Source organism: Crotalus tigris, unplaced genomic scaffold (assembly GCF_016545835.1).
Source record: "Crotalus tigris isolate CLP2741 ecotype Arizona unplaced genomic scaffold, ASM1654583v1 scf7180000017541.2806704, whole genome shotgun sequence".
Taxonomy (NCBI): Eukaryota; Metazoa; Chordata; class Lepidosauria; order Squamata; family Viperidae; genus Crotalus; species Crotalus tigris.
Window position 1 is genome coordinate 1721000 of NW_024096462.1, and position 14492 is coordinate 1735491.

At 35.4% G+C, this 14492-nt stretch overlaps 1 protein-coding gene across 1 annotated transcript in view; it reads left to right on the forward strand.

The window, feature by feature from the left end:
* The window catches only part of LOC120316783 (cat eye syndrome critical region protein 2), a 104611-nt gene that overhangs the window by 60401 nt on the left and 29718 nt on the right, over nucleotides 1-14492 (forward strand). The window contains exon 2 of the mRNA XM_039362857.1: nucleotides 9527-9621. Within this exon, the coding sequence (XP_039218791.1) occupies nucleotides 9527-9621 (95 nt within the window). The remainder of the gene's footprint in view (nucleotides 1-9526; nucleotides 9622-14492) is intronic.

Below are 14492 nucleotides of genomic sequence, written 5' to 3' on the forward strand. Positions count from 1 at the left end.
CATGGGATCAATGTTGGAGCTTGTGAAGTTGTAAAACTCCAGAGAGACTTTTTTTTACTTCAGATATTTTTTTATCCATTATTATGTTTTTAATAGCTGTTAGCTGTCAAGAGCTGTCATGGTGATCGGTAACCAACAAACTAAATAGCAAGTCTTCAATGCTTATGAATAAGTCTGTTCTAGAAACAAATGCACATAATTTCCTCATCAGAAATGAGAAAGAAACATTTTGAATTTTGAGACAACCAAGGAAACTTCACTTTTTGATGTTCAGCAGTCCTACAGGAGATTGAATGATCAAGCCTGTGTTGAACATAGATTGCACATGCCCTGAAAAGAAAGAATAAAGGCCGGCGAACTGCAGCAATGGAGTTAAGAAAATTTATGTTTCTTTATTCTGTATTATTTTGGATAAAATAAGGCTTCAAACTTAATCCTTCAGTTCCTACAGGTTCAAGCTGTCAGTTTTCCATAGTTGTATACTGGAATGTAATCCCCATGAATAATTAAATCCATGTCATCTGGAGAAGTTAGGACTTCCATGAAAGGGAAAGAACTTCTAGATTATGCTTGGCATACTACCTCTCAGCAAGATGTTGGGAAAAATTAAAGTCCTCCAACATTATTACTTATTGCTTCCTTGAATATTCTTTTAAAAAGACCAATCATGTATTTTTGGTTGGGTTGGCATCAATAGCAGTATTGTTTTTATTTGTTCCTCCAGTTATTTTATCCAATATCATTAAAGTTATTCACTTGGATGTCTGAACAGATAGAGATATTTAGTAACATATGATAAATTTGTCATCCAAAGAATTAGCAGGAAAGAACATTTTTTATGCGCTTAATAATCATGAAAGTTATGATGTTGTCATTTGTTCTGAGCTTTTGAGCTCTTTGTTTGCTCAAAAAACTATCTTACAGATTTTTAGTGTTTCACTGTCTTATAGTCCTACTGTATTTAACAACTTTTTACTATTTTTCATCATCCAGTTTTCTCCCATTTTCTGATATTTGTTCACTAATCTAAAAAGAATATTAAATTTATATTCTCATATTCGGCATGAAGTTCCCTCACTCAGTCTCTGATAAGCGATACTTACAGGCTAATGTTGGACCTTCTGACAGATACATATTGCCTGTTGACTTTTGATGCTGCTCTCCTTGTTAAATCATTTTGGCTTGTCAGGCCGATGATATATATACTGTTAACAGTTATTTTTTTTCACATTTAACATAGAAAAGTGGTGCTTAGCATCAGAGTCAAATTTATTTCCTAAAATTGTTTCAGAATTTTATTCCTATCATGTTTCCTAGTTTCTGCTGAACTCCATTTAAATACCTTATTTATCTATACATTTAAAATGCATAACATTTTGGCCTTTATATGGACAGACTACTCACTTTTATAATTAGATATGCTCTTTTCTCTATTTTCTGGGTCATTAGGAAATATGTCTATTCTTAACTCAAATTCCTTATATTCAGACCTATTCAGGCTCCAGTATTTTTTCAGCAGCCTTTATTGTAGCTGTCAGGTGTGAAAGATCAGGTCCACATGTGGAGGTTCAATTAAAATGATTTATTGTTAAAAAGTCTATGCACAGGAATCTTCTCAACTAACAGTTAGCACCTGCTTGGAGTTAAATAAGGTTCAACGGAATTCAAGGGGGGTGTTGGACTTAGTCCACTTGTGGCTACATAGGGATTCTAGGCTGATCCCTCTTTTAACTCCACTCTTGGTCCTGCAACTCCTTTTCTTATATCAGGTGTTTTCTTGTTTCATATAAAATCATAACTTAGTCACTATCATATTTTTTCACTCAACATGTCAGATTAAGAGTGCATTCTGATGTTACCAGGAAAGACTACTTATCTCACGTGATTAAACTTCGTTCATGCCACTATTGTGATTATCTATTTATTTTTTATATGGCTGTCCAATCAAACAATCATGACTCTGTACAGCATACAGTCAAAAGTAAACAATGTAACTAAAAATAGTTACAAAAATTATTGGGCAATTGAAAATTCATATTCACATTATAGCCCCCCAAACAGGAACTCCAGTCAACATGGCCGCATGGTTGAGGGTCAAATGCCTGATGCACAAAGATCATGAAGAAGAAAAAAAAAACAGGTTGCATAACTGTAACTGTAGTTTTTGAGTGGTCATCTGGCCATTTACATAATTCACACAACTTCCCCTCTGCAGATACTTCTGCTAAGGAGCCTTTTTTCCTAAGAGCAGCTATGATGATCTTGAAAAACTGAGGGGACGGAAGGAAACAATATCCAGGAGCATGTGTGCTAAAGAGTGAGCTTCTGCTAAAAAGGCCTGCACAGCTCTAGAAGATTCTGATGTGCATAGGTGCACCAACCATCTGTATGAATGCACAGATAACCACTTGAAGAACTACGGTTGCAGGTAAGCATTCTGACTTTGATCATGCTCAGAACATGATAACTTTTAAAAGCACTGAAAGCTGACATCTGACACTGGGTGAGAAACTTATGGTTTCTGAGATTTTAAATATTGCTCACATAGTTACAAGTATGTCCTAAATCCTAGAACTTTCTATTTTAAAAATCAGATTTACCGAAAGCCTATATATACCATATATGTGCCATATTTTTCAGTGGCACTTCTGCAATCAAATATCTGTCGTTAAATATTCTTTATAAATAACTGCAAACATACATCAGTATCCATAAGCTAAGAAAAGAACAGGAGTAAGTCTGGCCACAGAATAATACAGATAGTTTTAGAGTTTTTTCCTTGGTGTTTTTCAAGAGTACATATTACATTTCCTTAGAGCAGCGATCCCCAACCTTTTGGGCACCAGGAACCTGTTTGGTGGAAGTCAGTTTTTTCATGGACCTATGGTGGTGGTGGTGGTGGTGGTGGTGGTGGTGGTGGTTTCGATTTTGCTTGCTCATCCACCTGCCACTCACCTCCAGCTGTGCGGCCCAGTTCCTAACAGGCTGTGGCCCAGGAATTGGAGATCCCTGCCCTAGAGCAGTGGCGGCGAACCTATGGCACGGGTGCCAGAGGCGGCACTCAGAGCCCTCTCTGTGGGCACACACGCCGTCGCCCCAGTCCTAGGCCTTCAGCTGGGTTTTATAAAACCTTTTCGCTTTAGGCCTCTGCCACCGTGTGCAAAAAAAAAAAGGTTCAATCAGTCAATTTCAACTTCTCACGGGGAAAAAAAAGATCTTGCAAAGTTAGAATTGATTGATTGAACTTTTTAGTCCCACCCAGTCTGCCATTACCACTGCAGCCACGCCCAGCCATTGGCCACACCCAGCCATTGGACCAAACCCACCCGGCACTCGACGATGCACAAGTGGGTTTTGGGTTGCAGTTTGGGCACTCAGGCTCTAAAAGGTTCGCCATCACTGCCCTAGAGGGATTCTCAGTCATTCAGGACATAGTTATCCCAAAGGTGCTTTTTCACGAGGCAACCGGACTTTCATGTTTTTCTTTTGAAGAAGTTTCACTTCTCATCCCAGAACCTGAAGAAGCTTCTTGGATGAGAAGCGAAACATCTTCAAAAGAAAAACAAGGAAGTCCAATTGCCTCGTGAATAGGCACCTTTGGGTCATTTTGGAAAGGATATGTATGAACTGTTTTTTGTTCATGTATATGCTAAAAAGCATCCTTAAACAGCAAAGTTTAAAATGGGAAACTGGAAAGGCAAAATGAAAACAACAAAAAAACATAATGCAAGAGAAACTTTATTGATTTGAAGATAAATGAGGTGAAAACTTTAGATACTTAGTACTAATAATTTATTATAATTATCTATGGTTTTTAATTGTACTTTTATTGTTTTTTATACATAACCCAAGGTGGTGAAAATACTAATACTCCTTCCTTCTCCTATTTTCCCCACAACAATAAACCTCTGAGGTGGGTTGGGCTGAGAGAGAGTCATCAGCCAGTTACCTAGCTGATTTTTGTGCCTCGGTGGGACTAGAACTCATGATTTCTAACCAAGTGCCTCAACCTCTATCAAACTAGCTATTTTATAATAAAGCACTAATATCAACAATAACAAATTTACATACCTCTCATGTTAATCTCTTTCAAGTAAAGCAATATTATGCAAGACACAGAAAAACAGTAAAAAAAGTAAAATAGGGCAAGCAATAAGAGGAAAAAAGAAAAAACACTAACCAAATCTATTTAGAGCATTCACTATACTTTCCATTGCATTCTATCCTTATAAATAATTTTTTTATTTCTTCATCCATCTTAATATATTCATGTATTGTTTTCTGTTTTTCACAGTTCATGCCCCTCTTTTTTCAGAATCTCATCAACACCATCCACCCAGAACCTTCTTGGTCTATTTTTACTTCTCAAGTCATTGCATTTGATCTGCAAATTGATTCTGTTTCAATTCTTGTACATCTTGACATCTTTCTTTGACATTAATTACAGTATTTTTCTGTGTATAAGACGCTATTTTTTTCCTGCAAATACTCTGTTCAACAATCAGGTGCGTCTTATACAAGTGCAGCGTCTTATACATGGAAAAATAATGGTAACCTCCACAGCCCAGGGCATGCCTGTGTGGGTTGCCGTGCCGCCTGGTGCAGGTGTCGAGCCCCTGTGGGCTTGCCACTAACTGGGGAGGGGGCAAGATTGTCGATGGGCCGAACTTCTGGATTTGCCAGATCAGCTGTTTGGCGCTTCGCTGAATAGCTGATCGGCAGGAGAAACTCACATGCCAGAGCATCTTATACAAGAGTGCATCTTACAGATGGAAAAATACACTACTCATTTTTATATTTTGTACGTATTAATTGATTACCAATTTGTTTATTTTTTACTTTTTGTTTTATTATTCCCTCTGTCAAATCAATTCTCATTTCTATGTAACAAAGTAAGTAGAAACATATTCTTTTCTTAAATTTTTTTCCAACCACTTTCTTGTAAACAATCTGCCAAAGTAGATTCACCCACTCTAATTATTCAACATTTATGCATAGCTTGTTTTTGCTTACCCCATTTTTGCTGGCAAATGTAAAGATGGTCTTTGATATATTTATTTTTAGCTACATCTTTTCTGTCATATAATCAGATCAGGTTCTCCAGCAATAATGCAGCATAAACTGCTTGCAGAATTATGTTATTGCATATTCTCAACCAATGCATATGGCTACAAGCATTCTTTATATATTTATCCATAAGTATGCAAGCAATCATAAACATACACGGGTATCTTATTCTCTGCTTGGTGGCTGAACTTTCACTAAACATTCCATTTATTTTCATGCATTTTTTTCCATGTTATACCACTTGTGTCACATTTGTTCCATCAATTAAACAATGCCACCTTTTCAGATCCAAGAAGCACACTTTCTCTATTCATCCCCCTCTGAAATGAGATTTCCTCTGTAATTTGAAATCCCTACCTTACTGGCATTTCAGAGAGCTCTTTTCACAGGCTTTTGGTTAGACAGTGGACATCCCTTTTCTTCTTTTTCCTTGTTCCCATCTGGGTTTATTTCGTCTGCCATCTTTGTTCCTTTGTTTCAAACTTTCTTTGAAATGTTTTTAACAATATGGAAACTGTCCAGAGTTGCTAGGAGTTGGACAGCATATAAATTTAATCTATTATTGTATTATTCAGAACCACCTTCAATTCCATATTCATTCAAAACAAGCACAGTTCAAATCTATTCATATATTAACATCTATAATTTTCAGTTTAAATAAATATGGTGTAGTATTGCAGGCAAATTCTGCCCAAAGCCTAGAGTTCGATCCTGATAGGGCTCAAGATTGACTCAGCCTTCCATCCTTCTGATGTTGGTAAAATGAGGATCCAGATTGTTGGGGGCAATATGCAAATAATGCTGACATTGTAAACTGCACAGAAAGTGCTGTATGGGCGATATATAAATCTATATGTTACTGCTATGCTATTACTAGCGAATGCACTACAAGCTCATTCTTCATGAAGAGAAAAAAACCTGATCTGTGTACCTCTTGTTTGGCATAAAGTTGCATTGCATTTCCCAAATTTGGCTTATTTTCCCCACATATACTTTCAATTCAGATTTGTGAAGCTTTTCAGACACACTTAATTTAGCCACCTTGCAGCTTTTGTATTCACTGTTGCCATTGCCTTTGTATAAGAATATAGTAACAACTTTGTTTCAATCATCAGGCATAGAAATAGTCCTCATACAGAATTAAACAAATAACACAAGGCACTCTACAAGTAACCATAAATTAATATTTTGGAGAGCATTGTATTTCTTCATTCTAGAAGTGTGATTTTTCATTTTGTTATCTTTCATTTTATAAAGTAAATTACCTATGGTAATCTGGGGTCAGGCAGCATTTAATTTTAAATACATACCTTTCTAGTTAACACCACCTATACTTTGAGCCTTATAATTTTTGATATTTTCAGAGTATTTGTGATTTCATTTTTCAAATCATCTTTCCATATGTCCATTTCGATTAATTATGCTAGGAGATTCTGTCTTCTAATCCAAGGATATCAAACTCAAATGTATCTGTGGGCCACATTATATAAAATGTACTGATTGATGGACCGCATTTATTCATATGCAATAATGGAACAATAATTAATAAATTAAAATGATTTTATTGACAGTTAATGAAAGCAAAAATATGTTGCCTAATGTAAAATAGTAATATATTATGACCTTGTGATGTCTGAGATGTCTAATACAATGAGGGAAAAATATTTAATCTCCTGCTGATTTTGTATCTTTTCCCACTGACAAAGAAATGATCAGTCAATAATTTTAATGGTAGGTTTATTTTAACAGTGAGAGACAGAATAACAACAATAAAAATCCAGAAAAACGCATTTCAAAAAAGTTATAAATTGATTTGCATTTTAATGAGTGAAATAAGTATTTGACCCCTTTGCAAAACATGACTTAGTACTTGGTGGCAAAACCCAGGTATCTTTTATACAGGTAAAAAGCTGAGATTAGGAGCGTTCTCTTAAAGGGAGTGCTCCTAATCTCAGCTTGTTACCTGTATAAAAGACACCTGTCCACAAAAGCAATCAACCAGATTCCAAACTCTCCACCATGGCCAAGATCAAAGAGCTGTCCAAAGATGTCAAAAGAGGCAAGATTGTAGAATTACACAAGGCTGGAATGGGGTACAAGACTATCACCAAGCAGCTTGGTGAGAAGGTGACAACAGTTGGTGCGATTATTCACAAATAGAAGAAACACAAAATAACTGTCAATCTCCCTTGATCTGGTGCTCCATGCAAGATCTTACCTCGTGGAGTTTCAATGATCATGAGAACGGTGAGGAATCAGCCCAGAACTACATGGGAGGATTTTGTCAATGATCTCAAGGCAGCTGGGACCATAGTCACCAAGAAAACAATTGGTAACAGACTATGCCATGAAGAACTGAAATCCTACAGTGCTCACAAGGTCCTCCTGCTCAAGAAAGCACATGTACAGGCCCGTTTGAAGTTTGCCAATGAATATCTGAATGATTCAGAGGAGAACTGGGTAAAAGTGTTGTGGTCAGATGAAACCAAAACCGAGCTCTTTGGTATCCAGTCAACTTGCTGTGTTTGAAGGAGGAGGAATGTTGCCTATGATCCCAAGAACACATCCCTACCGTCAAACATGGAGGTGGAAATATTACGCTTTAGGATTGTTTTTCTGCTAAGGGGACAGGACAACTTCACTGCATCAAAGGGACGATGGATGAGGCCATGTACCATCAAATCTTGGGTGAGAACCTCCTTCCCTCAGCAAGGGCATTGAAAATGGGTTGTGGATGGGTATTCCAGCATGGCAGTGACCCAAAACACACAGCCAAGGAAACAAAAGAGTGGCTCAAGAAGAAGTACATTAAGGTCCTGGAATGGCCTAGCCAGTCTCCAGACCGTAATCCCATAGAAAATCTGTGGAGGGAGCTGAAGGTTCTAGCTGCCAAACGTCGACCTTGAAACCTTAATGACTCGGAGAGGATCTGCAAAGAGGAGTGGGACAAAATCCCTCCTGAGATGTGTGCAAACCTGGTGGCCAACTACAAGAAACTGTCTGACCTCTGTGATTGCCAACAAGGGTTTTGCCACCAAGTACTAAGTCATGTTTTGCAAAGGGGTCAAATACTTATTTCACTCATTAAAATGCAAATCAATTTATAACTTTTTTTTTGTCGTTATTCTGTCTCTCACTGTTAAAATAAACTTACCATGTAGATAGATCATTTCTTTGTCGGTGGGCAAACGTATAAAATCATCAAGGGATCAAATACTTTTTCCCCTCACTGTACTTTGCATGTAATATTCAGATTTTCTTTCTTTGCAATCCTTCTATTTTCATTCTTGTTTCAATTGCTTTTTTTCTTCAATTATCATTTTTCTCCCAGGTTTTTTTCTTGATGTTGCCACCAAACAGTCTGCTGTATATTCACAATCTCTCACTTTTGTGATCTTTCACTAATTCTCTCAAGTTTGCCTCTTATAAAAAATCAGATTATTAATGCTTTTGGAATTATATTCCTTTCTTTGTCATGTATGACATGAATAGATAAACTGTGCATTTAAAACATACAGATCTTTTTCTAAACAAATACTCATCAAATTTTCAGCATTTTTATTCAGACTCAGATCTCTGAATTGCCGAACCACTTTTAAAAAATTTTTGTTCTTAGTTATCCATTAATTCATTCAAGTCACATTCCTTCAGAATGAAGTGCATTGTCCTAAAATTTATCTGTAGTTCTTTCATTATCAAAGTTAACTGACATAACAACTATGCATTCCTAGTCTAAAATGACATCAGTTCATACTGTAGGTTCTGACATACATTTTGGCCCTTGTGTTCATAACGTAACTTAAATTTTCACTTCTTTGTATATATTCATCAATTGTACTCCACAAGGTATGTCTATCGTCTTTTATATCATTTAAGATCTTTCTGTTAGTTTCACCTATACAGCATGTCCACATTTTTTGTGTTGTATGTTAAATCTTCCTCTTTACCATAATTCATCTCCCATTCTGTTATATTCAACAACATATCAGCAGCCAAAGAAAAATTGAGTTTGCCTATTGTGTCTTTTGTCAATCAAGGTTTTAATGTAAAAATGTTAGTAAGTTAAAAGTTTTGCTATGTTGCCACCTTAATCATACTTGTGCCAATTCATCATTTCCTGCTAATGGTAAAGGTGTACCTGTCAATTTTGGCACATTTTGGCCAGTGTGCCATTAATGCAACCAAAATTTAGGTTTACCCCAAGAATGCTTATGCTCTTTTATCCAAACTATTTTATCTAGAAACTACTTTGCAGTCCAGCATATTATTGCTTGTATCCCACCATTTAGGAGGTACCAAATAAGTGATACTGAGGATGCAAAAATGCTGTACAAAGTGTAGAAACGATGAAAATTATGATTCTTATGCTAATTATTGTAATTGTATGTAATTGCCCAATCCTTTTTCAACAGCCAGCAAGGATTTTAAGAATTTATTTAATCATTCTTTTTCTCATTAGGAACTTGAAGCAGCTCTTTACAATGATGATGTGGAGTTCATCAGTGACCTGATTGCTAGTCTTCTTCAGGGCTGCTACCAGCGCAGTGATATTACGTGAGTAGTCTCATTCTACAGATTCATATATAGAATTCAGAAATGTTCTCCCCCCCAAATTGTATGCTTCTGGAAAAAATAAGTAAGCCTTTTGCAGACTTCTAAAAAAATATAAAGAGAATTCTAACTTTTTTCTTCTTCTAGAGTCTGTGTAGAACTATTGTTTTACTTTGATTTTGTCTGTTGCTTTCAGATTCATATCTGAAATATTTGGATGCTTTCAAGAAGCTTCTTTTAGTTCTAGTTATTTAGAATTAGACAACTAGACAAACAAACAAATGTAAGGCGTTCCCCTGTTCCTGATCTTCCATTTACAGTCTGTGAACAGACAGATGTTGCATAAGTTTGGCTCAGTTGTGCTGTGGAATTTATTGTAACAATAACGCCTGATAGAATAGTTATGAAAAGAATAAAATCTGGTTCATTGATTTTGACATCTCAGGTGATGCTAGAGGATTGAGAAAAAACAATTGGAAAAAATATTGAAATACTTGGACTTGCAGATTGAAATTGAATGCTTATTGAAAAGAAATCTGTTCTTATACCAGTTGTAGTTGTAACTCTTGGAGCAATACTTAGACTAGAAATCTTTTATTGGAGCTAATTTTACATACACACAACACACAAGCACACTTGCTTTGATATTCTTTTGTCTCTGGTGAGATTAATTTAGCAACATATTGAACCTTGCTATATGCTAAATACCACTGTTTGCAGCTTTTTTTCTTTAATTATTCAACAATTCCACTGATTTTGGTCCATAATTATCCAGCAGACGAGTAAATTAATATTTTGAAAGATCTGAAAAGATAATTATTATGTGTATGATAAATAGCACAGAGCCTACGCTAAGTCTCCTCAGATACCTGCTATTGTTAGTTGGCTTTTCCCTGTTTAATGTTATGCAAATAAAAAAACTTTATGCTTACACTTAGGCCTAAGTCTGAAAGGAAATTGTTAATTCAGTTCAAAGTAACAGGTATGTGTGATTTCTCTTGCTTGTACATTCTGTACCATTGTAATACAGCTCAATTACAGGCTTCTTTGCTGCTGTTTAACAGGATAAATAATGGAGAGGCAAGATGAAAGAGATCTTTTTCATTCTTTTAGTAAGTGGCAGTGTTCACTTGAAAATCTAGGCAGTTTTCAAATATTTATGGGTTGATAGTTGATTTTTCTAAACTACTCTATCTGGACTTTTACTAGTTAAAGAATCAGCCTGATATATGCCCTGGCAATTGTGTTCCAGCATTACTATCTCATGGTGACAGAATAGTTTAGACGAAGAGCGTTGTAGAACAAAAAGAAATAGTGAAAATGTTTATGAATCCAACATTTGGTTTGCCAAGATTTCCTCTATCTAGTGAGTAAGCCATAAATGAATGAATACGTGAATGAGTGTATATGTTGGAAATATACAATATATATGATGAAGTACTGGTAGTCTTCAACTTACAATGACAACTGAGCCAAACTTTCTGTTGCTAAGCAAGGCAGTTGTTAAGTGAATTTTGCCCTGTTTTATGACCTTTTTGCCACTGTTGTTAAGTAAATCACTGCAGTTAAGTGAATCATGTAGTTGTTAAGTGAATCTGGCTTCCCCCCATTGATTTTGCTTGTCAGAAGCCAGCTGGGAAAATTACAAATGATGATCACATGACCCTGGGACACTGCACCTGTCATAAATACATGCTGATTGTCAAGTGCCTGGATTTTGATCATGTGACCATAAGGGATGCTTTAGTGCAGGGCTTTTCAACCAGTGGTACGGGTACCACCTGTGGTACATTGGCACCTGGCAGGTGGTACGCAACCATCCTAGAAAAGTGATAGCGGGGGAGGGGAATGAGCTGAACCGGTGGCAGCACTGCACAGCCTGAGCGAGATGGCTGGAGCTGCAAGGCTGTCAGGGCTCAATGGAAGCAACAGGATCAATGCCACTTTCCAGCTGATCGGCGCTTCTTCGGGGCTGTTAGGCTCAGTGGAAGTGCCAGAATCAGCGCCAGGCTCCAGCTGGAAAGCAGCACTGATCCTGGCGTTTCTGCTGAGCCCAGAAGAAGCACGGATCAGCTGGAATGTTGCAGCATCTTGTGATTTACATTCAGAAGCTTGGTTGCAAATAGGCCATGGCCCAAGGGTTGGGGACCCCTGATCTAGACCCCATCCAGTCAGGGTCCAGGCCTGGTTATGGGACAGAAATTGCTTTCTTCATTCATGTCAGCTCGTTTCATTTTTCTTTTTCTCTGCAGACACCAGGTAACTTAACATTATAAGTTAAGGTATTAGAGCTGTTTTATAAGACTTTTCTTTTGAACTCCCCCCTCATAAGCAAATAACTCCGTTGTTGCTCTTTGAGGCCAGACCTGTGGCAGTAACTCAGATGACCTTAATCACAAGCAAGTTGGAGTATTTTTGACAAAGCTTGATGGACTGCTGTAGGGAAGAGAGTATTAACCATTCCTTAGATTTTTTTCCCCCTTTTCCTGATTCAGTTGTTGCTTCTGCTGACCTACTAATGATATCTGTCTTAGGTCATTTAAACTCCTTGTAGTCTAATTACTAAAGAATATTGCCAAGCACATCAGAATAAAGCATTTTTGACCATGGTTGTCAACTTGAAAAACACTCTTACTTCAGAGAGAGACATGTTATATGTATCTTCTTCTAATTTAAAGGGATATATTCTTTGAATTAAGATTTTTTTCTATACCAGTAGAAACCTCTGAAATGGTTTTTATATGAAAGCAATGTGTTTAAATGTTATTTTTTTTAATAAAAATAAAGGCAACTCACAATCATTGAGCTATTGTCTTTCTTAGTCCTTCCTACCTCAATTGATTAAAACTTGCTCTTATAAAATGTGGGAAAAATTAAAAGATTATTAAAAAGTTAACAAAAGGATGTGCTTTTTCTTAGGAATTACTAAAATGGGGGGAGGTGATTTTTTAAAGCACTATTGAACATATTTGATTAATATATATACTCATTTCTTGTAATTGATTGTTGCAATATATTGCAAATTCTTTTTTCTTTCTGCATTTTTGTTTGTTCATGCAGTTTTATAATATAATTTAAATTTAATCAACTAATTGGATTTAAAAACACATTTAATTAAAATAAATGTTCATTAATTGATGCTCCAGGTACAACTAAGAACAATACATAAATAGTTTGCAATTTGATCAAGGGGGTGGGGCAGTTAATGCTATTCTAATACATGGAAGCAATGTTTTAATTAATTGGTTACACAAGATTCCAAGTTAAAAATTGTCCTATAATTAGATTTCTTTTTACATCAGTCACACTGATGACCCCGTAACTAGTAGCTTCAGAAAGGATGTGTGTCATTTATCACTGAGGGTTTAGAAATTTGAGGAAATCATCTGGAGTGTCTTAATTGGTTTGCTGATGTCAGCAGTTTCAGAGGATATAAAATCCAGTTTTTTATCATCCTCTGAAAATGGAAGCATGACTCTTTCATTTTTGTGAAAATGAAGTTTAGTAATAATGTAGGACTGCCTATAAAATATAAATTATTTTACTTAGATGAAAGAGTAAATTTAAAATTTCAATTCTATGTTGCACTTCTTGAGACTCAAAAGCTGACTCTAATATTTAATATTATAGGACTTAAGAATTAAAAGAAAATCTATTTAGCACCTTCTCTCATTATCTAGTTTTGTTCTGATGAAAAAATAGCAGATATTTGGAGAAGATAGCTGAAAATGTGAATTTATTCCTTTCTGCCACATACTAAATATACTTTGTAATTCTTCAGCTGCTTTTATTTGATTGATCCTGTTATATAAACTTAAAGTTAATCATACTTGTGCAGACAATGTTTCTCTGATTTGGATGCATTTGGAAATTCAGCATGTTCAAGCCACTACTAGAAGATTTAAAAGAGAAGAAAAGGAAACATTTTGACTGGTCACCATTGAATAAACATTACTAATATAATAGAGGTTTGGTCCAGATTAATTCATTTTATATAGTGATATTTCTGAGAATTGCAGAAATGATGGAAAGTTCTATTTGATTTAGTTTTATTTGAAAAATTATGGAGATGTCCTGCTAATTAATTATACCTATGCTGTAGTCCATATATTGTAATAAAAACTAAATAGGTCGTTTTAATATCATAGATTAGTTCTAGGAGCCAAACTAAAGACAACAGCACATCTGTTTATTTAATTAAGTCAAACATCTACCGGTATCTGTTCAATAATTTAAAAAGGGAAAGCCCACTGCTTGCTCTCAGATCTTGATTTTGATAGCAAAAGTGAGCTTAGATGAAAGAAATCTCAGAAGTTACTTATTTTATCCTGAAAAATAAAACTAGAGAGAGCTATAGATTTAATTTACAGAAAAACACAGTAGGTATTATAAATTGTACTAAAATACTTTTTAAATTTAATATGTTCTCCTAAAGTCATATGATTATAAGAAGGAAGTATGTGTGTGTGTGTGTGTGTGTAATAACATATTACAGTAAGTCAAAGTTTAACTATGTTTTTTTAGGTAGATTAGCATTCAGTAAGGAGAATATTTAAGAGATATGTCAATCTGTAATTTTAGCTCTTTTAGGTATCTAAGATCTTGGTATCCCAGTATTTACAATATTTTAGTATTTTATCTCTTATAATAAACAATATCTTATTTTCCTTGAATTGTTATCATTTATTTTTTTGGCTTACTTATTTTGCATCCCAAAGTCAAAATTCATTAATAGATATAATATGTAGAGGAATCAAATAGTTTAATTCTTAAGATAATTAGTTTTAATCATTATATAAATTTAAATATTTTCACTGATTTTTTTCTTTAATTATAGACTGTGCAATAAGTCACTTATCATTGGTAACTTCAGT